We start from the raw sequence: 24,135 nt of genomic DNA on the forward strand, positions 1-24,135 counted from the left end.
TTTTCCTCGGAGGGATCCCGGAAAACGCCGCCAGGCACCATCTCGTTTCCTGCCCCTCGTTTGGCTCATTCCTTCGTCTGCAATAGTGGGCACCCGGTATGGCGGATAATAAATGTTACTCCTGGCGAAAGCTCGATCTCAGGCGGTAACGATTTTCCGTCTCGTGTCTCGATTTTTGCTTTGCGTTTCCTTGTCGGAGATCAACTTGGATCGTACGTTACACGCGCGCAAATTGAGATGTATTACGCTTTTTCATTACTCACTTTCTGTTCGGAAAGTATCACCGCAGTCGCAAACCTCTTTCTATGTGTGTGCTAATACCTTTTCCCGCAAAATATTTAAGATTATTTTGTTTTGTTTCTCTTTTTATAAACGTGATACTATTAGCGAATTACGTCAAATATAACTGTTACATTTACGATGTCAAATATATAGAGAGAATGTAAAAAGTTATTAACTTGTAAATTGAAAATCGATTTTATAATTCTATTTTATATCTAGTATTTAGTTTCGTATCTAGTTTGAGAGAAAAGCAAGTCGATTCATTAATACATAAAAATAATCCTTCATTGTATCTTTTTCTTTTTTTGAATCTTTTCAACAAATTATTTTTCTTGCAATCGTTCTTCTTATAAATTTTACAATAGTTCGTCTTTCATCTTTCTTGTTATATAAGTATAATTATTTCGCTGGACATTTATAAGAACTCGATACTTTAGCTAGCACGTTTATAATTATCGTCGCTTGCGAGAAGTCTATCGATCGCGTCAGAGAGGGCAGCTTTGAAAAATAGGTGTGATAGTTAATTAGCACGTATTTTTATATGTTCAAAGGCAGACCTCAAGGTAAAGGATATTGAAACCGTAGCTGAAACAAAATCGTTAAACAACCATTTATAAAACCGTTTATAAAAGTGCATAATTTCTTAAATACGTTTACGACAAATAAGAAAACTTTGCAGAATCATGATTATATTAATTCGTTGATTATTCCATTACATTTATTGTTAACAAAAAATCTTATTTCTATTGATATACAGAATTAATTATACTAGTAGAACACAGGCGCGCGCTATGCGCGCGCTATTTTATTTTTCAATATTAATAATGTTTTCGAATAATAATATCTTAAATAGTCCTTTAGATCGCCAGAATAAATGAAAAAGTTCTAGCCATTAAAACTTTTTTCTTTTTCCAAGGAGTTCTGTGCTATTTAACAAGCTAGTTTTGGTCAAGAATAAAGGAATTTGGTTAATAATATCTTATATCTATTATTTATTATATGTACAATTATCACATTCTACCAAATTGTTATCCTCCACGCGAAGACAGCCACGCGATGGTAATCTAAACTGAACATAACGCACAACGCGAATCGAGATAACCAATCAGCGTCGCGGAAAAGAGGCAACAATGATTTCGATTTGATTTAACACGGCTTTTTTAAGAGTGGATATATGTTATTTACTTATATGTCTGTATAACCGCTACATGATTGCTACAAAGGAATTTACAATGTAATGAGATGAATAAGATATGCTATTTTTAGCAATCAAGAGAAATAGTCCACGCGTGATTATTGCTCCAACATGCATATGCAATCTGCCTTACGCTTTGTCGTCATCTTATGCTTTTACGTAAAATTGAATAGTTTGTGTCAGGCGATTTAGATTAGCCGCTTAGACGCAATGCAGCTCTCACCAAGCCTTCTCGTTCTCTAATTCGTATTTTCGCAAGCGGAAACGAGCGGGAACGAGAGGGAACGAGCGGGCGTCGAAACGGCCGTCGCCGTCGTGCTCGACCCGATCGATGCCCCGCACGAAAGTGAGGTCACGAGATTCCGTCGTTTCGTTTATAATTTCGCCCATGCCCGTCGAGGGAAATGAATCGCACGTGAGCGCAAAGAGACCAGAAGGAGCAAGAATCGGGGAAGAAAGCGGCCCGCCTCCGGGAAATCAATAACGTCGCCGGTGTGTTTTATAAACGGCTGCAAGACGCGCCATCGACATTTGTCCAGAAATGCGGAGAGAGAGGGCCTATTTTTATTGATGGCCGTTGAATTATGTCACGCGGATATCTACGTGTTTCTGGTCCTTTGTTACCAATCCTGATTCATCACAAGATTTATTAGCGCGATACAATTTTAGATCGCGCGGTCGTAAAAAATATTACACTCACGCGACGCTCGCTCGATTCCGAGATGATAGGATATGCTTTTTGGGTATTCGGAACATTCTGTACATAAATCGGGAATTCAATACGTTCATAGAAATGACACGCGATAATGTTGAATAAAATAATTATTTTGCGTCAAATGATTAACAGTGGAGATCACTCGACGGTATCATCGCGGAGATTCTTCGAATTAATTAACAAATTATGAGTTTAAATGTATTCTGTTTGCAACTTGAGTCACCACTCTAATAAATTGCGACATGTGGCTATTTAGCGGCCACACGTTAAACAGCTCTTAAACGTATCTTAATAATCACATTTTAATGTTTAATATTCAGATAAATCAAAGAATTTTAGATGTTTATAAATTTGTTGACATTAATTAGTTTTAACCTTGTCATGATTTATCGCAGAAGCTCGACACTTCCAATGAAACTACTTATCGCTCCAATATGAAAGTAGTAGTAGACAATTATGAAGAAATCACTTAATAGAACGGTATCGTGAGTCCTTCTACTGCTGAAGATACTGCTCCACGATGCCAATTTGTGCATTCGCTTGTTACTTAATTGAGCCGTTCGTTGCGCCCACGGAACGCGATAGTCGACGATGAATCCTTCGTAATTGAACGAGATTGAGTCACGAGACTGAGAGATGACGGACGGTATCGAGAACGATTCTCGCGTCGTCGGTAATATTTCTGGATCGTGTAATCGCGAGCGCGCGCTCCTTTCCGTTCGCGTCATATAATTGCGCTTGCAACGCGGCGACGGGAATTGCCGGGACGTGCAGCCGGGACTCGAGGTTCCTCCGGTCCGACAATAATTTATCTCCGGCCCGATGCGCCCGGGCGTCGGTTTATTGCCAATATATCGTTGCACCTCCGGCGCACTTTCCTAATCTGCATCGCGCCCGCGATGCATCGAGTGTCTCACGGAATTCACGGCGAAAGGGGATGCACGGGCGGATGTACTTTCCGGGAAGCGTCAGAGGGATGATTTAAGTACGCAACGCGACCCATCGGTGACGGAAATCGCTTTGTCGTGGATTTTACATCGCGATAAACTTTATCGTTCGCGCTGACTTTGCGCCCGTGCATCGTTTGATTCGACAGGTCCATAATTGTCCCATCAAGGAGAAGAGTAATCATAAATCAATCATAAAAAATTGTTACATACGCGCAAACATCTTAAGAATTGATCGCACACCTTTCTTTCTTATTGTCTTTATCGTTACCGTTATCAATCGATTAAATATCGATCAACTTTTATCATCCAAAACGTACTTTACTTCGGCGGATGATATCCATTCACAAATAATATTATCCATTTACATAGGAATTACAGATACTAATGTATTCATAATTAATGTGGTAATTTGGCGATGTTAACAGTAATGCTGAATATGCGGAAGACACACAATCCGATTTAAATTCGCAGCGTTTGTGAGGGATACTGGACGCTTTGAAATATCTAGCGGTAAGAGTCGACGGCGGGCGCGATCGGCCCGGTTCAATTTTTAATTCGATCGATACGCATCGCCCGGAATCGAATCAAACGCCTCTCCATGTGGTTTTCACCGCGACGGTATTTGCGCTCGCGTTTTCGTCACGATGAAGCTTTCGTTCTTTGGTGTAACTGTTACCAACGTGCACACTATCGGGTGTCCTGGGTAAAACCACACGTGAAAAACGGTACTTGTTGAAGTGCCAGTGATAAAGACGTTAATGCCATAAAATGCTAATAAAGAATGCGAAATGTAAAATGATTTAATTATACCGCTCTATTTTTTATTGTATAACGTTGTATGAATCTATAGCGTGCGACATGCGTGCGTGATGAATGATGCATTGCGACGTTAATTTTACAGCGTATATTAAAGTATAATTGTATCCTGACAAAATACGTTTGATAGTTTTGTGCATATATTTACACATTTTTCTGCATAATATATGCTTCAACAAGTATCACGTATTACTGAAAATGTTTTTGGTTTCAACAATCATGCAGTTATCTAAAAGTTTCAAATATTTTTTTCTAAATTGTTTATTAATACACTCCTAAAACTGAATTAAAAAGTTTTCTCGCGCAATTCCCTAAAATTGCTCAATTTAACAGATCATAATTCATTCACGTCGCGAACTTTTTAGCGGCAAGTAATAATGGAAGCATGTCCGCAAATAAACAACTTGATAACGCTTTACGTTCACCATAGGGACGTATAAAAGTTATTATTGCTGGGCGGAGGGGAGACCGCATACGTTTGCAGATCCTGCTACCCTCCTTCGCACGGTCACCAGGAATCACAGCCGATCCTTTATTTCGGGTTGGGGAGCGAGTTGGGATTATGACAACGATTTCACACGCCACGTGGCGTACCAACCGCCGCAGGTTTCTGCTTTTAATGTCGTCGTCGACCCGACACGCGAACGAACTCGAACGAGAAAAAAATATAAAAGCACCATGTTGGGGTAACTACAAAGTGTCCCGGCAACGTTAGACGTCTTTTGCATTTACGCATTCTCCGAACAATCTAAGATGCAATCGAACTCTTGATCATATACGCTCAAATAAAATATATACGTATATATACGTAAGATGATGATAAGAATGTAAACAAATTTGCAAATTTTTTGCAAGTTTTATTTCTGTAAGCGCTAAAAAAATATTTTTCCAGTTTATTTTTAGATCTCGGAGTTGCAAAATTTTTTCAGTTTAATCGCCAGTCAAAGTTTTTCTTTTTCGGTTACCAAAACCGACGATGGAATTAAAGTTGGCACGCGCGTGTTCACCAGGTGGCGTGTAAACTCGTCATTGTCGCGCTAACGGAGGCCGAGGGCGGGGCATTGCATCGTCTACGAGGAGCACCAACAGTCATAAATGACTGTTGGAACAGAGTGATTACAACCCTCCTTTCATTATACGTCTTCACAGTGTGGCGATGATTTTGTTATTCAATTGCTGCGAATCAAACTGTCTCGCTGGTAAATTTGTGATGGCTAGCCCGCCCATATGAAGTCGACTCGTCTATATTTAACCTTTCCACTATTAGAATCCTTTTTAGCATGATGGTCGGAAAATGTGCACGAAGAGAGATACATGTTTGCAACAAGTAATTACCTTTCCACATTTTTGCTAATTGTTTCAGAAAATAAATATATATTATCTGCTTCGATGTGTTATTATAATGAGATTTAAACGATAATGCGATTTTTGAACCATTTTAATTTATTTTAAGTAAATTAAAGACTTAATATGTAACAGAACATGAAAGAAACTTTTATATATAATAGAGAATCTAAAAAGTTTTTTTATTATTCATTTACGTTTCTTTTTGTAAAAGAAATACTTGTGCATCATATCTCTTTCAAATAACTGGAAGTACAAATATTGAGAAGAGGTAGTATTGTTTTACTTAAACTACTATCTTTCCGCGGGATATTATTTTTGAGCAATTTTTATCAAGCTATGTATACAAAAGGTGCAGATTATTTTTAAAAATCGATGTATATATTTTTAAAGCCTCAACGTCCATATGACTGGAAATAAAACTGTACACATTTCATGTTTCTGGATGATACAAGATACTAGAGGTAAAAATAGGAATAGGAAAAGAAAAAATAATTTGCAAAAGATAAGTTAGTAATAAATAACTGAACTAAAATGTAAATCAAAAATCTCAAGAGACCTCAACCCAGAATTCGATTTTTTATCTAAAATTGGAAAGATGCAAGCGAACGATATTTCAATCATACGCTAATTATTTAATATCCAAAAATTACTGGAAAGGCGAACATTATTACAAGAAACATTAAAACGAAAAATTGTTCAAGCGCGGTCAAGTTCGAGAAATAGGCGCGATCGACCGGTGCCGACAAGAATCGCGATAAGGGTAGAGACCCCCTTCGAAGGACCTCACGGACATATTTGCGAGCGCCCTTTAAGAGCCAAGGATTCGTGTCACGAATGCTTGTGTATCGAAGAAACCACGAACGCGCCGCACCGGAATATTTTTATAACGCCGCTGCGCCGCGCGGGAGAGTCGTGGCGGGGAAAACACGCGAAGGGGCGTCGGGTTTCGACACGAAAGCTCTGCGAACGAGCGCGTTTGCAGGCGTTATCGCAGCGTAGGACCCCGCCAGAGCTTAACCCTTCGAGGGAAAGATCCAATCTGGCGAACGGTTTCCTTGTGCTCACCGCTGCTCGTTCTCGTGCCGGTTCTCCTTCACCCTCCGCAAGGACCGTCGTCGTCCGTCTGACCACCCCAGGGCGAGAACCACCCTCTTCGCACCCTTTACCCGTGCTCTCCTCGCCACCCTCGTGGCCGACCGCTTACTGCCGTCTGGTGGTCGACGACGATCTCGCACGCCACGTTCGCGAGAGCGCGAACATGCTCTGATCGCGAGCAACTGTATGTGCGTGTGTATATACTGCATGTGTGTGTGCTGTGTATGAGTGGATATGCATGTATACGTGTATACTGTATATGTGTATATGCTGGATATTTGAACCGCGCCGAGCCGGGTCGCGGTCGATCATTTATTCATACGTAATCTATAGGCGACGGAGTGCAGCTTGCGCCGTGCGCGACAACGCGCCGGGATCGAACGACCCGACGGAGCAGAGCGTTAATCCCCGTTAATTGCGTTTTGCGATAAGGCAAACTCGAGATTTCCATTAATGTTTATGGACAGAAACTGAATCCTGAAAAATTCCGATCTGGTTGGATTTTATAGTCCACCGAGAGATCCACAAGATACAACTGGAAATTAACCCGAGCTAATTTCTATCAATGCGGCGATGTTGAAAAATTCGATTGATTCTGTTTTTTAGATAGTACAAGGTTTCATGCGAAGACGGGCTGATTCGTGGCGATGGAGTTTTGAAAACTGGATTTTGTCTCTTTATACATCTTTGCTACAATATAAAATGAAAATGAACGAACGTATATTTAGAAATAGCAGAATGTACAAAAATACCGATAATATTAGCGAATACCTCACACGCGATGGCGTTGAGTCGCTTAATTTAGAACGATGTTTCAATAATTAATTTGTTCTCTTTACGAGATTGACTGTGCCATTGCCGTTTCCTGTTTTACGTACAGTTGAATTCTTAATGACTCGATTCCTTCATTTATAGCTGTGATATATCTTTATTATTTCAGTTATTATTGCGTGACATGAGTTTTATCGAGCAGGTTATATTGGTAAGCCCCAATCTCGAAAATTTCTGACCCGTTTGATCCCAGAATACAAGAATGAAGAATTGCTTCAATCCATTTTCCATTAACATATTACGTTATAACAAAAGCTGGTAGCATTGTTTAATGCTTTTTACTGAAAAAAATGACAAGTTCTGGAAAGATGGAATCATGAATCTACCACAAAGATGACAAATGTTAGTAGAACAAGACGGCGTATTGTATATACCTATATATACTAAATACTATACGTATATATAATAATTTTGTCTTGAAATTTCACTAAAATAACGCTACTTATGTCACACAACCCAATATTATTCGCGATCTCAAATATAGACACAACTAAAGAACTAGAGAACTTATATCTGCGTTTTAATTCCATTAACTCGTTCAAATTTAATTATTCTATCCGCGATTTAATTTGAAGAATCAATCTATTAATTTTCATTAATCTGACATTTCGCAGTCTAGAATTAGTATAAATAATTAGATGCAATAAAGAATGCGTTATTTTCGGAATTATTATAATAGATAGGACTACAAAATTCATAAGTTTAATCACTAGCTTGAAACTCTTAGTCTTTTAAATATTTCAATTCGTTTTTTAACGCGGATTGAATCCGATCATTCGATCTACTCCAGATACGTACCTACATGTGGATGATCGTCACGGTGGCTCATCGCAAGTCTCATCGACGTTGCAACCATGCGAGCGCATCGTGAATGCATAATTGCAATATCGAGCGTGCTTAATGCACGTCGTTATAATCTTTCGGCGGTGTCTTCGTCGAATGTGCATCGACGATACACGCGCGGTACGTGCGACCCCTATAAGTGCGTGCATTGTGTGTGCAACCACCCGGTCCACGTACCCCGATCCTACGTGACCATGCAGGGCGCCGACTAGCATAGCATTATGGCGGCTGTAACTCATCGCGAGCTGCCGCGTTTGCGGAAAAATGGTGTTGCGACGCTGGGAAAAATACGCTGCGCGCATTTTTCCGAGCGGGCTCAATCGCTCGGAAAACTTCTATTTTACCGCGCTTCCGATTTATCGCGGGCACGTTGCGCAACTTAGTGTGCTTTCCGCGCGGGATATCTCAGGATATTACGGGATGCACACACCAATCGTCGCGATTTTATTTTCCAGAAATCAGATAAATTAATTCTTATTGAAAATATCTATTCATGTAAAATTGGATGCTAATTTCCTCAAATGTAATAATCGACTAGGAGCTATATTAAGTTAGTAGTCATATTGCTCGATCTTATTTCTAGACGGATTCAGAGCGAGCAAAATATGCACGCTATTTTTATATACTTTATATACTTTATATACTGTGCGCTTGAAATACTGACATAATGAATATATTATATTATAACGTGATCTGAAATTATTATGATCCGATTAGCAATATTTTATCGATGAATTGTTGGAGAAACAGGCACGAATTTGCTGGAAAATTACTTTGCTCAACATCGACGAAACGTTTCAACAATTTTGTTGCAGCGTATTTAGCGCGGCATTATAATTTTAATTAATATTATACAAAGATGTTACAATGCATGTTACGTCAATATACGAATATGCCAAATTGGTTATTGCAATATTACGCAATAACTGTACGCGCAGCATCAACGTAAAGGAGTGCGGTCAAAGGGCAAGGATATTCGTCAATAGTTACCTTGCATTTACTATGTAAACGTTGCAGAGTTAGAAACCGAAAATGAGCAAGAGCAGTCATTTATGATGCAATGCATGTAATACGACGTTTAAGCACTCGTGCTTGAAAACTGTTTTTCCTCAAATAACGTTAGCCTAAAAACAACATATTATGAAATGACTACAAACATAACTGCTATTAAGAATACATTAAGAATAAATTTTAGAATAATCTTTTGAGATTATAATTGTATTTTGTGCTTTATTTGTTTAAATTAAAAGTAAGCTATAAACTTATAAATATACGTAAGTTATAATTAATATTATTAATGATAAGTATAAATAAATAATCCGATACAAATGCGAATATAAAATAATAATATTTATTAAATATTTCTGATCTTTCTGCATCTTCTGTCATACAAATCAACTTCTAAAATACAATATTAATGTGTCAAAGCTACTTCATGCTAAATTTTCATTGAATTTTTAAACATTCTATGTTCATGTACAAACAGATATGCATTTTATGGCGAATTGACGAGAAAAAGAGAGAGAAAAATTTTGTTTATTAATAAATAAAACAATGCAATAAAAAATTGAATAAATTTATCCTGTTTTTCTGCCTCCTGTTTCTGTTGAGTTACATTTTAACCAATCGCGTTACGAAATTGATCGAGTCAGGTGCTGTTTCTATTTAAACAAGGCTGGCTTCGGTACATTTAGCGGGCATGTTGACACAAAAAGAGAAAGAAAAAGAAAAGGAGAGAAAGGCGACTCGTTTCGGTAATCGTATTACATAAATGCACGTGTACACGCGGATGCGCGAAGGTACGAAGGATGCGTGCGCGCATAAGAAGGGGTAGCTCGAGTGCTCGATAAATCGCGCGTTCAAACGCGCCGGTGATATTTGCGCCCCGTTTACTTTCCGAGAATTTACTCAGAAATCGTTGGTGCGAACGTAGCGCAATTCCTGCAGACGAGGCCCGTAATAAGGGTGTAAACGATGAACTGACAACTGGTGTCGCGTCGGCCGCCTTCGCAATTCCTCGAATGTGCGTACCTCACGACTGCCACGGCAGTAAAAAGTCCACGAGGGGTGATTTTCCTTGCATCTCACGCTCCGTGGAAGTCGCTTTTCGCAACGCATCCCTGAAAGCGCCGTCTTCACGTAATGGACAAATAAGAGCAAAAATGCTGTACACGAAATACAGCGATTGAAAATAAAAATTCCTCGATGAATTTAATTTCAGGATAATAAATATACAACAGCACTCTGTGTAATTAGTTTCAGATGATTCTTAACAGGAGTCTTTAATTCGCGTGGAATTTGCTTACGCAACGGTGCTTAGTGCATATTTAAAAATGCGGTAAAAACTTGTCTGCAACGAAAAAATATTGTGACAGAAATTATTTTGCTTGAAATGTACAAAACATTTTTTGGATTTATCTATTTTACATACGTAAATGTTACGTCTATCTTACTAGAGTCAGAAACATGCGCTATCTGGAACGATGAAATTTTGTACGAATGAAATTCGGAAAACCGACGCACAATCTTCTGTCAAAACAACTTGCACACGAATTCGATACAGGGATTGACGCAGCGTTTGAAGATCAAGCTGACAGCGTGCACGTTCGTTGAAGCTTTTCGGTTTGGAGCGTTATGCACTCAAAAATCACGTGAGTGTAATATCGAGAGCCGACCGAGGGATTGATAACGGACTCGATTTTCAACAGCATCCGGACGAAAAAAAGGCCATTTCGCGAATTTGATACCCTCCCGCGAGACTGAGAGAGAAATAGCAGTCGCGCAGCGCGTATTTCATATCCGGTATACCGCAGAGGAACACGGCCGGCAGCGAACGGTTTGCGCCGCGCGAATGCACTTAATTCACGAGATTTCAGAACGATCGCGTTACGACACGCTTGTGCGTACGCAGGTTCACTCGAATGTATTTTAGCGTCTTTTGAGGCCGTCGCAACGACGCGCAATCTCCACTTTTATATACGCGTCTATACACGTATATCGCTTTACCTCGAGAAACGGCGTAGCATAAATTTAACTGTGCACGTATGCGAATCGAGAGCATTTGATACGCACATCTGACACGTTAAAATGTTCTATGGTTTCTTCTAATGCTGCCTGCCGTCTCGCTGCTGCTCGATGTTATTATCAAGGCTAAATATTATGCTGGACCACATCAAAAATATGAATTCGAAACACTTTGTACACCGACAGAAATTTGTTTGCAATGTAATCATACGATATATGGTTGCATTGCCACAAGATTAATTAAGAATAATGGAATAATAATAAGAATAACAGCTTTGCGAAAAGATTTAAAGAGAAAGAATTTCATGAAAATGTAGAATGCTTCCGAAGTCTGTTTTATGTGTATGTGTGACAAATCATGTGCACGGCACGTACAAATTACGGTAGTTTGTTAGAATTGTTACACGCTAACACATTTGTCGACGGGGGAAATCACACAAAAGTAACTTCCACGCAATGACGCAACGCAAAACGCAGCAGCCCAACGGCGAGCTCAACAATGGCCATTTGCAAGAGGGAATATCATTTCACGGAAGACGTAACGTTTTACGAACGGATAGTTACAGCCGATGATCGATGAGGGTAACGGACGTGCGCCTTATTTTTCTCCTCCCCCGCGCTCCCGCCCATAGCCCTCGGTTTCCTGCTTCTTTGCAGCAACACTATTGCCGGAAGTTGCCTTTGCCCAGCGAGCCTTCGACCAGGAAACTTTTGTCTCGCGAGCAACCGAGGCTTTGCCGATATTGGTTTCTGGAACGTTATTTACCCTTCTAAGCCCCCTCGGTCCCTCGCACATTCCCTGAATCCTGCATCAAGCGACGCCGCTGGTTCATAATAAGGGTTCGACGCCCCGCGTCGAAGTCCCGACTTTACTGAATTCCGATGACCGTAAAGTTACATTACTTCCGACTCACTTGTACATCTGTTTCGTACTTCATGTATATTACTAATCTCCGCAGGATTGTGCTTTTGTAAATTAATTTGCAACAATATTAATATAATTATTCACGTAACGCTATTAATTTAAATGTTATTAAAGGCTGCTATTGTCAAGTTTCGTTGTTAATTATTCGTAACAAGTTGTTCAGAATTTAAACCGCAAGGAATATTGAGAAACGTGCCAGATTTTCAACGTTTAAAAGAAAAATTTTGCAATATCAAAATAGTAATATTTCAAAATTTGAGAAGAGATATTCGAGAAGCTTTTTGGAATTTGAATTAAAAAGTCTAAGAGTTTTCCTTATTAGAGAGCACAAGTAATCAAGGTCGATACTGATACTGATACTGGTCGAACGATACTGATGTTCCTTGTTTCAATTCAAAATGCTTCATCTATTTCATATGCTTTATTTTATTTTAAGCAACTAAATTCTTTACTCAATTTATTTTATTTCAGCTATATCGCCTTCTTTATCTCGTTTTAATCAAGTTACGATATATCGTATAGTTACTTAATTTAACTTAGTTTCGTTAGATTATGATTACATTTATGTCTCTCTTAAGTTTTAACAATATAATATTAATATTAATTAATATAATTTATTAACAATATAATTTTAATATTAATTAAAGGTTCTCTGATCAAGCTTGCTTAATTTTATTTTAATTAAGCCAGTCTATCGATATTTATATCATAGCAATATATTAAGTTAGTTATCTCGATCTATTTTAAATTTATCGCATCTTATTTCAATATTGTAATTGCATTAATTTGCCAATTCTATTTATGGGTTCTTATTTCAGATTTTATCCATTCTATTATTTTGTTCTATCTATTTTTATATTGAATATGTTATATACAATATATGTAGCTGTTTCTAAATCATTACGTTCTGTTCTCATATCCGATAACAGATGTGAAACTTATAGCTAGACAAAAACTGGTACACAGCAACTGCAATATCGATAATATGTTTCTTATCCAGAGCTCTTTCGAAGTTCGTTTATCGAACGAATATCCGCTCCAACGTCGTTAAAATACAGGTTGTTTCATATTACGATAAACTTGGCACAGCGTTTTTTCGAGAAATTTAAAATACATTTTGCTCTTTTATAGAAATAAAATGTGATGGAAAACTATTGTGCAATTTTTTAATATTCAATATTGGATATTTTCGCATTAAAAGTATTAAAACTACATTTAAAAGAAAATAAAATTTTGTGAGAGAAGATTCACTTCATATTTTTTAATTAAAAAGTAAGATTTTGTCATACATTTATTTTTTATTCTGCAAATAGCTGCGCTTGATTTATTAATTACGTATCAATGTCAAACAATTGAGTTCTTACAAAATAAAACTTTTGTCAATTAAAAGTACATTTAAAGAATATATCAACTAAAAATATATGTAATTAAAAATATATTTTCCTATATTAATAATGTAACATGTAACATTACATTTTCTAAGCTTATTTCGTGAAGAATCCATTTTAAAGAATTTTCAGAATTTGATGTCTCTTTCCTCACTTAATCGCACAATTCAGGTTTGTTTCGTATTTGTTGCATTATACAACACAAAGTCAATTTGTTACGGTACATGTTACCGAAGCCCAAAAGTATAAAACACCGTATGTATTCCCCAGATGCGCTGACGTGAATTTCCATGCTGTCGATTTTAACGAGCGAGTTTTCGTCTGATTGTCAACAGGATCGAATGATATATCCATGCTTTTATTCTTACTTTAAAGCAACCTTTCCCGAGGGCGCGTCTCTCAAATAGGTTTTCTTTGACATGATCTTGAGTGCCCATTACCGCCCCTAATTGGAAAGCGGTATAATCCATGAGAATTACGCTGTCGAGACCAAAGAAAACGGCTAATTAATAGGCCGCATCCCTGCCATATTGCATAATTGCAGCGAATGTCGCGGGTTAAACACGAGCGCTTGATTTATTCTCAGCTTTCATTGCCCGTGCGATTTTCAACGAATCCACGCATTCCAAACTCACCTCGATTAATCTCGCATATCCTGCAGTCGCATTTCATTAAGCGCCTTCTCCGGACGAAAGTCGTTATTCAGCTCGGTTCGTCCCGCGCTCGCGTTCACGATCGATTTAATTCAAGTTTCGAGATAAGAAAATACTCAAGCTTGCATTTAAAGCAAAGTATTTCAACATTGACCTCACAATTTGTGAGATAAAAAATAATCATCTGTTTAAATTTTCAGAGAAGATAAATTAATGAGAACTTCTTCCGAGATAAGTAATTAGTTATATCGTTTTAAAAATCGATATGGCGATAATTGCCTAACTGGACTTAAGAATTAATATTGGCAAGGCTGAACTAAACTCTATAGGGAAATAAATAGAAATAATAGCAGTGAAAATGAAAGAAAATCAATTTTTCCAATATTTAAAACCATGAATTTTGTATATCTTTAAAAAAATCTATATCTTTAAAAGAATACAACAACGTACAATTAATCGGCACAGCCGATTAACAACATATGAATATAATGAATGAGCATAAATTATTATAATTGTGAGAAAATAAGGTGCAAGGTGAGAAAAATATGTTGTAGTTTTATAAACGACCTGTCTAAAATACTGCTCGCAATTCTTTTCGCATTCGAATACTTTGACCATCTTGCTTAACAAAATTCAGGATACAGTCGCATCTCCTCCTGTGAATTTACCTTGGCGTGTCTTCCCGCATTTTGCGACGGAAGCAGCCCGGAAAGCGGCAGGAAGCGCCACGTCGCCGCGGGGCTGACGCGTCTCCAGGAGGTGAGTTCGATGAACGGGGATGTATACCGGGGAATGCAGATGAGAGGGAACGAGAGAGTGTGAGCGTAAACACTCGAGGCCGAGTGAAAAAACTACGACGAGAGTAGATGCGAGAGAAGTAAGGCGACGCGAAAGGGCTTATACGATCCGAGTGCTCAGCCGGCGAGCTCTTCTTCGTGATAGCGTGGAATTCCAGAGCGGTCTCGTGAACGCGGCGACTACGTCGCGACGCCGGACGACTCCGGCGCGCATATGAAACGTCATTCTCTATGATTAACGGCCGTGAAATTAATTTTGCGCCGCGCGACGCCGAACATGCTTTAAACGCGCAGCCTGTCCTTTCCGAAGAATGCACCAACTATTTTGAGCCGGTCGATTACGCCGCCCGACAAAATAGATCACCTTTTGTGAAAACGGAGAACGTTAATGATGCAGTTAAAAATTGGATAGGAAATTGAGAGATAAAGTGTAACGTTTTAATCGTTTCGATTATTTATGTGTGTCAAGGATTTTATACAGATTTTATTTTTATAATAAGTACTGAGTGAGAAGAGAGATGAAGAGTAAGCGAATTTAGTTTAAAATATAAGTTTGACTTCATCAAAATTGAGGACATAAACGTAAATGTATTTTTTTCTACGGAAAAGATCAATGATCGCTGTTACAGTTCTTTTAAATACTCGCGGAAGGATGAAACACTTGATGAACTTAAAAAGAGTGCTGTTTTATGAACTTAAAACGATAATGGTGCTTGTGATACGAAGGATGAAAGTTTTCAAAGAAGAGAGAGGTTTTGAATAATTAAAGGAGTTTTTTGCGTTAAGAGGAATTTTCTCCAATTTATAAGTCGATTCGATAACAACCACGCTTTCGATCAATGCGCAATTTTTTCCTTAACGAAAAGAACATTTACGCGATTATAGCATCAATCACATCGCGATGCCGCCTGAGACCCGCAATAAAATTTTATGCAAAAATTGTGTTATCGGAGCAGCTGAAAATTTCGCAATTGCCGAGCGAACAACCAGAAACGTCGACTTGGAGGCACTTTGAATTTGTTCGAAGGCAAGCTCGTTACGACGCGACCCAGCATAAAGTAGGTCGCATGAAAATAGCTGCGACGTTAAAATCGGTTCAGCGTGTGATTTAACATCAATGGAGATATTCATCCTTTGCCTCTTGTGCATCGGTCGTTCGTATTTCATCCCCTGCTCATATCTTTCTTATATATGCATTATGTGATCGAAGTAAGATATAATCTAGTCTGTAGGGGAAATTCATTCTATACATGACGATATGAATTTTTTTACACAATAGCATGCGTAATCTGTAACGATAATTTCTATTCAAAGCGAGAGAAAAATCCAAAGAGAGAAATAAAATGTATGTAAATTAAATTTATCGGATTATAGAAGTATATTTAAGATTTTTGTATCAAATTGTATTCTCAATAAAAGTAGACATGTTATAGAGATGCTGAGAGTGAATTCAAATGCTGATAAAAGAACAGCGAACGAGTAAATCGCCAACTGTTCTTGTCGATTATGCGACTTCTTTCTCGTGCAGTTTTCTGTCTTACGGACCGACTTTCGACATCTAAAGTACGTGGAAACGTGCCAAGACGCGAAGCGCCTCGTGATTTCCTTCCCCCTTTTAACACCGCAGCTTGATATTTTATTTTCTCAGAAAAGTTTCTTCTAAACGGACTGGCACCTCTTGCATCGTCTATGTTAACGCTTCTTGGCGGATGCGAAAGGAGCTTTGATGTCCGAAATGCAAGGCAAAGGAAGACGGTCGATGCGAGGAACTTGTTAGCGCAAAGCACATTGCACGGCAGGTTGAATCGCACTCTTTTTGCACCACAAATAAGAGAACATGATTACAAAGTGGCTGAAAGTTTCCTCGATGTTGAGGCATCAATGACTTATGAACAAACGATTGAAAAAATGATACAATGAAATGAAAGTTCACAAGTGTGTTATATTATACTAGATTCCATATTTAAAGCGGACAGAAAGATATTTTTATCCGAAATCAGATAAGTTTATTTATTCGGAAATGGATTATTTATTCTGGAAAAATTGTATAAATTATTCTGTGTTGGAACTGTCGCGAAATATCGACGAAATATTATATACGAAGAACAAAATACATACATATACACTGACAGAGAAGAAATTATCCAATTCCTAATTTGCATCGAGAAGAGAGTATTTTGCGGTACAATTCACAAATCCGGCGTGCTAAGAATCGATGAATTATGCAACGAATTGAACGATAAATCGCGGGATCTAGTCTGATCGGATTAAACGTATTTCGTTATTTATACTCTACGTCTGGACAGTCGATATTTTGGCTATGCGGTAATTCCACAGGGAAACGAATCATTTCCGTCAAGGAGTGTCCACGTGGAACCATGCAACACGGAAATCAATACCGAAATATCAATACATGTCACACGTCGAGTGTTAATTTAGCGATTTCAAATTACCTCTTGATTTTTGTCGGTACAAATTCGGCGGCGATAATCGATTGAAAATCCACAGTACGCTCGCCGCGATGCAACACTTTCACTGTGTTATAAACTTTTAACGAAAATTACAAATTAAATAACACTTTAATTTCATTAAATCGCTGCTCTTTGAAATAAGCTATGTACTAGAAATTAATATTTCATATACGATTCAAATTGCATATCTCCATCAATTTGAAATGAATGTTGCTTTGTCCAATATTGTATGTGTAACAATTCGACGCTACTGCATATTGTGAGCGATTGTACAAGTAAATTCGACAGATTTAACTCCAATGGAAATATTATATCAATTTTTAGTTTCGATATTGACGTAAGTAAAATATTACATTTTTATCTATGTAATAAAATTTCCAATAAAAATTCACACAAACCAAATAACAAATCTACCACGCATTCAAATTGTTGCCAGATGGATACATCTTGATAAATACGTTTATATAAAATTTTTTTAATGTCACAATATAGATAATAAGGAAACGTTCTTCACAATATGTTAAATTATATTTCGTCATGCTATTACGTCATTTAATCTCACTTCGCACGGCATGATACAATATTCTGTTCTGAATTGTGATGGATTGCCTGGCAACTTAATTTTACTCAAAATTGCTATCAATTCTTAGGGCAAAGTTTTCCAGTTAATGCAAATTAAACGTTCCACCGCGAGTCTTGCGAAGAGAATTGTTTCCCCGTCGATTGGTGCAAACGTTTATGAAACGCCAGCCGATAAACGAGCGATAAATTAGTGCCCGCCCGAGCGATCATCTTTCATCATTAAGCACGTAGACCGCGTCGTCGCGGCGAAGTTCAGTGGGGAATGTAAGACGATTCCCTCGCGGAAGCTTATTTCGGAGTGTCACGGACGAGAAGGTGCAAACGAACTGACTGCAATTATGCGTTTACGTGACTCCCGTCGCTCCTGATTACTTCGCGAAAATTCAACGCCCCTTCCAAAAAGAAGGCTGTGCTTCGCGAGCTCATAATCGCCCGCCAGCAAATTAATTCCACGATCGTTAAACGGGGCAATCGATGAAGCAGATCACGTTTCGTCATTAAGTCTTTCCTGATGGGCACTTCGCAGAAAACGTTTACATAATATGCTCGAAAGGATAGTCCATAAGTGAGAAGTACCGTTCCTTGCAAATGCGACCGACACGTGTGGTGAATAGTTATGAATAATTATACGCTCCATGTGTGATAAATGAAATATTTAATATCTATTATTATAAAATTATTAGCGCATAGAGTATTTTTCGCCCAAAAACAGGAATGATAGTACTTAATAGTTTTTAACTGAGAAAGACTTATTAAATTCAATGAAAGAAACCAGAAAACAATCCACGATAATATCTCTCTTTGTAACAAATTAATGCTAGAAAATTTAAATCTTGTTATGGCAGAAAAAAGTACGCGATGCGTATAACTGTAAGCGGAAATAAAGAATTATCCGATGCAGAATGCGTTAAACACTGATGATATAATAAAATGAAGCCAACATGACTGGTTTAAACGGTAAATATGCAACAGTAATTAGATTCGTGCGTAACACAGTGAAAATTACGCACGGCTAAAGTTTTTCATCAACATACTAGTGTAGCCGTGTTCGCAGAGGATATTTGTTAAACAATCGGATAACTCCTCTTATTAATAAATGAATTGCGACAATAGCATCAAGAGAAAAGCGCGCATTATTCAACGTTACCAATTCTTGACAAAAGCAAAGCTCTTTCGCGATTAAAAACAAGATTAAAGTGTTAAACACGAAGATGTACTCAATATCGAACATTTTGGGATTACGACACTCAAACAAGATTAAAAATTCAGCTACGATCAACAACTGACAAGCTCTTTAACAAAGTCTCTCTCGTATCAATAAAGATATTTAACATTGGTGCATATTTTTATATGCGTTCATAATTAGCAGAGAGTCAAAAATAGTCAGGAGGCAATCCAGTGCAGACTGATGACTAAAGCCAATCAGCTTGATCATCTTTCATCATTAAGGGTGTTTATAGCCGCGCAGGCAATACCTCTGCCACAGGGAAATTCCATAAGGGATCTACTAGTGACTTCCACTTTGCCTGAACTTACGTCGTCGCTTCGAACAGAGAGCGAGGAGATAATCTTCGATCGAGCGTACGATCGAAGGTTACCTTCGAATGAACCTCAATCAAAGTTCATCCGAGTACGAGGACCGGGAGCGATCTCAGAGACACAAATAATGCGACCAATTACGCGGTAAGTTCTCTCGTTGCTTTATACAGCGAACGGAATGGCGCGCGACTGCGAGTTACGAGTTAACTTGAGAATTTCTGGCGAATCAGGGTTTTTTCGTACGTTTACTCCGTAGTGCTCAGTTTGCTCCGTAGATTTCATATCAACCATTTATTGCGAAATTTATATCTGCATAATTACCATTTAAAATCATTCTGAAGCGTATGATAAATTGTATGTCTTATTTACATGTCTTCTATTAATTACCGTTATTTCTTATTAATGTTATTAATTCTTCGTTGTCCTGTACCACATATGTCGATTAAAGACACGGAAATTGTACCAACTGTCGTGTCGAGTATTAAATTTTGTAATGTGACGAACTTGTGTTGGATACACACACTGCTAAATTAATAACCCGTTGTAACCGAATTAATGATCTGCTCATCCGCGAACGAGAATCGTAGTATCCAGTAGCTGCGGTTAACGGAACGTGGCTAGGGCATACCTATGCAGTTATTGGTTCCCGTTCAATTATTGGAGCCTGTCTCCTCCTCTCTCTCTTGTCATTTCTACTGAAATAGAATATTCTACTATATGTATAGCTAGCGGTGAGTGTTTTTCAAGCAAAAGCATGTGTCGGTTACGAATGTAAAAAGAATTTTTTAAACTTTCTGTACATTAATATATTAATACCCTTACTTTTGAAACTTGAGCTGGACATTTATTACACTTTGGATTCTATCTTTTTGAATTTTGTATTTTGGTTTTATTTCGGGTCGTCAATATTCGCGTATATACATCGTAGCATATTGCGCCTTAAATATCTTACGACTGCGATGGATCTATGGAAATATCTCATATAGATATCGTGTAATATTTAATTCCATAAAAACTAATGAAAATGTGCTCTTCCACGACGCTTTGCATCCCAGTTGTCATTGTAAACGTCATTGTAATTAGATTGGAATTTATTTTCTGTCGCGTTATGTCAGTAGCGGAATATTATTTCATTGTTTCACTAATAACCGGCATTGTACGCAAATTGCGCGAAAGCAGATTTTTGCGCTCGCAATCCGATATATTCCCTCAGGTATCTCATCAAAAATTAAAATTCGTCGTGCATCTCGTCGACGTGGACTTTAATCGATAAGCATCATTGATAATCACGATACGCGCGCAGCTTCATCGCTTCTTCCTGTTTATAACTAAAGTAACAATCTTTGGCTAACTTCCAATAATCCTTCTTCCTTAGATTTTACGTTTTGCATCTGCTTACTTCGCAAGTCCATTTTATACATGTATTAAAGTTATTTCTTGTTTCATTAATACACTGAGAAAAAATGTAATTGATCCAACGAAATGTCTTTTCACGGGGTGTCAACAAAATATATACTTATTTCAACAAGTTATATATTGAATCAAATATATAATTGTTGGATTATAATTCTCATGTGTGTAATCCAAGAACTACATATTTGTTTCAATATATAACTTGTCGAAATAAGTATATATTTTGTTGGCACCCCGTGACAAGACATTTCGTTGGATCAATTACATTTTTTTCTCAGTGTACAAGCAATAATTATCCTCTCCATATTATTTCATCTTATGTTTAAAAATGTTTAAATTTCCTGTTGAAAATATATCACTATCAAATATATCACAGATATTATAAATAATACAACTATCACATATTTTCCTAAGAGCTTCTAGAGCAAGTAGAGATCGTTTGGAGTCAGTGCGTGGTACTTGACGGATGCCTGCAGCAAATGCGTTTACGGGGAGAAACGGGTCCGCATATCCGGTGACTGTCTCGTATTTTAAGCAAGCTGCTCTTGACGTCAGTCTCGTAATCTCCGAGAACAACTTACCGCTTCTTCCGGTTGGCGTCGGCGCGGACGTGGACCTGCCGGTGGGCTCCGGGATCGGGTAGGGTAGGTCGCAACATTCCCGCTCTGGAAATTCGCTGGCGCGAGCGCAGCAGCAGGACAGCGCGACGAGCAACGTCGTCAGAGTCGTCAGTAGGAGTCGCGAACGCGACGCGAGCGTCCCGGCGACGCGTGATGTAACGCGCGCCGTTAGATCGTCATATCCCGTCATCGGTTCTACTTCCGGTCGGCCAAGACCGGGTCGGGGATGTCGAACGATCCTGTAGCGCGTGGTCTTCCTGCCTCCTGCCGCGGCATCCTGCGTGTCGCGGTACCGCCCGATCCCCGAAGAGCCACCGCCACCGCGAGTCACCTCGGTGGTCCCCGCGGCGCGATCGTCATCGTCATCACACATACACACTCGGGTCCTACACCCCGGATCCTACAGCCCGATCCACAGGACCGCCTCCCGCCAGCGGAAGCACGATCCGTCCGCGGAATCGATAGCGCGGAGAATGGAGCTCGTCGTCTTCGACGTCTTCAACGTTACAGCGACTGCTTCGAGATGTCACTATTTGGGATGAGTCGTTCCTGCCTACCTTCGAGACTGTCGGAGCTCGTGACTGATCCTCGATCAGGCAATGATCCCTTGAGCGAGTTAATTGAGTGTGAACTTGGAGGATCCAATTGCCCCGCGAAAGCGTTCATCGAGGTTGCGCGAGAGAGCCCTCACCTCTCGCGGATTTGGGTTTGACCTAGGTTTGATTCCGGTTTCCGGCGAACCGATCGATCAGGATTCCTTACTTGGAAACGTAACACCGACGGAGATCGTTTTCCCGATGCTGAAGAGCCTTCTGCACAATAGAAGGACTTAGACACCCTGATAAAGAATTCATCGAATTTCCGCTGACCGATGGTCTTGCTCGCTCGTACATTCAGAATCTATGAATCATTCTCGCAGCTTTGATATTTTTAGCCAAGGTTACACACAGCGTTACACGTACAGTGGAAGGATAGGAGCACATCTCGTCTCGTAGAAGTACTCAATAAACTCTCATTACGAGAAAGTTTCCTTTCTCTTTTGCAGGTTTAGTTCACAGGTAGATTTTACGATGTCTTCTTTTAGCGAGTCGTTAAAGGAATTAAAGGATAAACACTTTACAAAAATTTTCTCCAAAGCTTCTCCGCTAAACTTTGCTTCTTAGACTGCATCTACTTTTGAAGATTTCGCAAATTTGACATCTACAACACTACTGGAACATCGTCGAGTATCAAGTTTAAGACACTTCCGAAAAATATTGCATTACTCTCCACTACACCGAATCCCGCCGAATTCAATCCTTTCAAATTCAGGATCTAGAAACGCCACAAAGAAGAGCGAGGATCTCTTGAGCAACACGCAGCTTTGATTGGAAGAATATCGAAACTGTAAAAAGACGTCTCCTTTTCTCTCTCTTTCTTTCTCCTTCGAGAAGCAGAGTCTTTAAAATGTTCCTCGAGACAACGAGGTTCACGCGCTTGTCTCACTCACCCCCGATGACAGATTGCAACACACGCGGACACACGCACTAGTAATTTATCCGTCGAACCTCGCCGATCTTCTGGAGGAACGAATCAACTACGATCGATCACCTAGGATCGATCTATCCCAACGAAACGGCGCGATCTCGATAAATTATAGCGCGATCACCGTCACTTTTCAAGCCGATTCGTCTTAACGATTTGCAACAACGAGTATCTTTTTTTCGCGAGATTAATCTTGTCCCCAAGTGGTTTACTAATACCGATCTTGAAGCGAGATCGCGATCTTCCTCGATGCAGATCAACGCTTTGGTTTTCCTTGTTCGCGGGCGCTTTTCACCCCCGAGAAACCGTGGATTCGCTTGGGATATTCGCGTACGCGAAAACGATTATTCGTCCGAGGGACTCGCAATAGAATCCCGTCCTCGTGTCGCGGCACTTCGCGGTCGCGCTTTCGCGTTTCAGAGTCGGAGAACGCGGCGTCGTGGCGGCGTCCCGACGCCCAATGACGCCGTGCTCGCTCTCCGTATGAGCAAGAGCTGCCGTGAGGACGGCCACCCCCGCCAACCCCTGCACCCCGTCGACACGCGATAGCTCCTGCGCACGAACTGGCGTTGGCTCGTTCGCCTATGTATATATGGGGTGTCGCAGCTTACAGTCGCAAGTGGTGGAAAGTGGGCTACGTGCTGAGGTATCGACGTCATAGCGTCGATTATCCGACCGATTGTTAATATTAAAAAATTTAATATAGACAATGGAGATGCACTAAACGCGACACGAACAGGCTGAAAATTAAGAGTGACGTATTTCGTTCTAAAAAATATCCTCGAGAATTGTTTAGTTCGAGAAGCCAAACGATCCACCTAAGAATCTGCGATTAAAAAGCGGAACAACCCGGTAAATTCGAGACACCCCATAGATCCGTATGCAGGTGTGCAGGTGGAGTGCCGCGACGGTGTCCCCGCGCGCGGCGCCGTCGCGTCGAATCGAGCCGAGCGGCTCCGAGCGGGCGAACTACCCCCGGCTGGCAGCAGCTAGGGTTGCCGCGCCGCACCGCGCCGATGAGCCGCGAGGCAGGCGAACGCGCGACCCTCGCTCGGCGTCGTGCGCGCCGTTCCTGACCTCGTTTCGCCCCGGCTTGTCGAGGTCGGTTACGCGGAAGTGCCCGCC

At 39.6% G+C, this 24,135-nt stretch overlaps 1 protein-coding gene across 1 annotated transcript in view; it reads right to left on the reverse strand.

Moving 5' to 3' along the window:
* LOC109611464 overlaps positions 1-23,527 on the reverse strand; it is a 213,277-nt gene extending 189,750 nt beyond the window's left edge. Inside the window, exon 1 of the mRNA XM_020034007.2 lies at positions 21,448-23,527. Coding sequence (XP_019889566.1) covers positions 21,448-21,859 — 412 coding nt within the window. The 5' untranslated portion in view covers positions 21,860-23,527. The remainder of the gene's footprint in view (positions 1-21,447) is intronic.
* Positions 23,528-24,135: the final 608 nt, after the last annotated feature.

The sequence above is a fragment of the Ooceraea biroi genome, chromosome 3 (assembly GCF_003672135.1).
Source record: "Ooceraea biroi isolate clonal line C1 chromosome 3, Obir_v5.4, whole genome shotgun sequence".
NCBI lineage: Eukaryota > Metazoa > Arthropoda > Insecta > Hymenoptera > Formicidae > Ooceraea > Ooceraea biroi.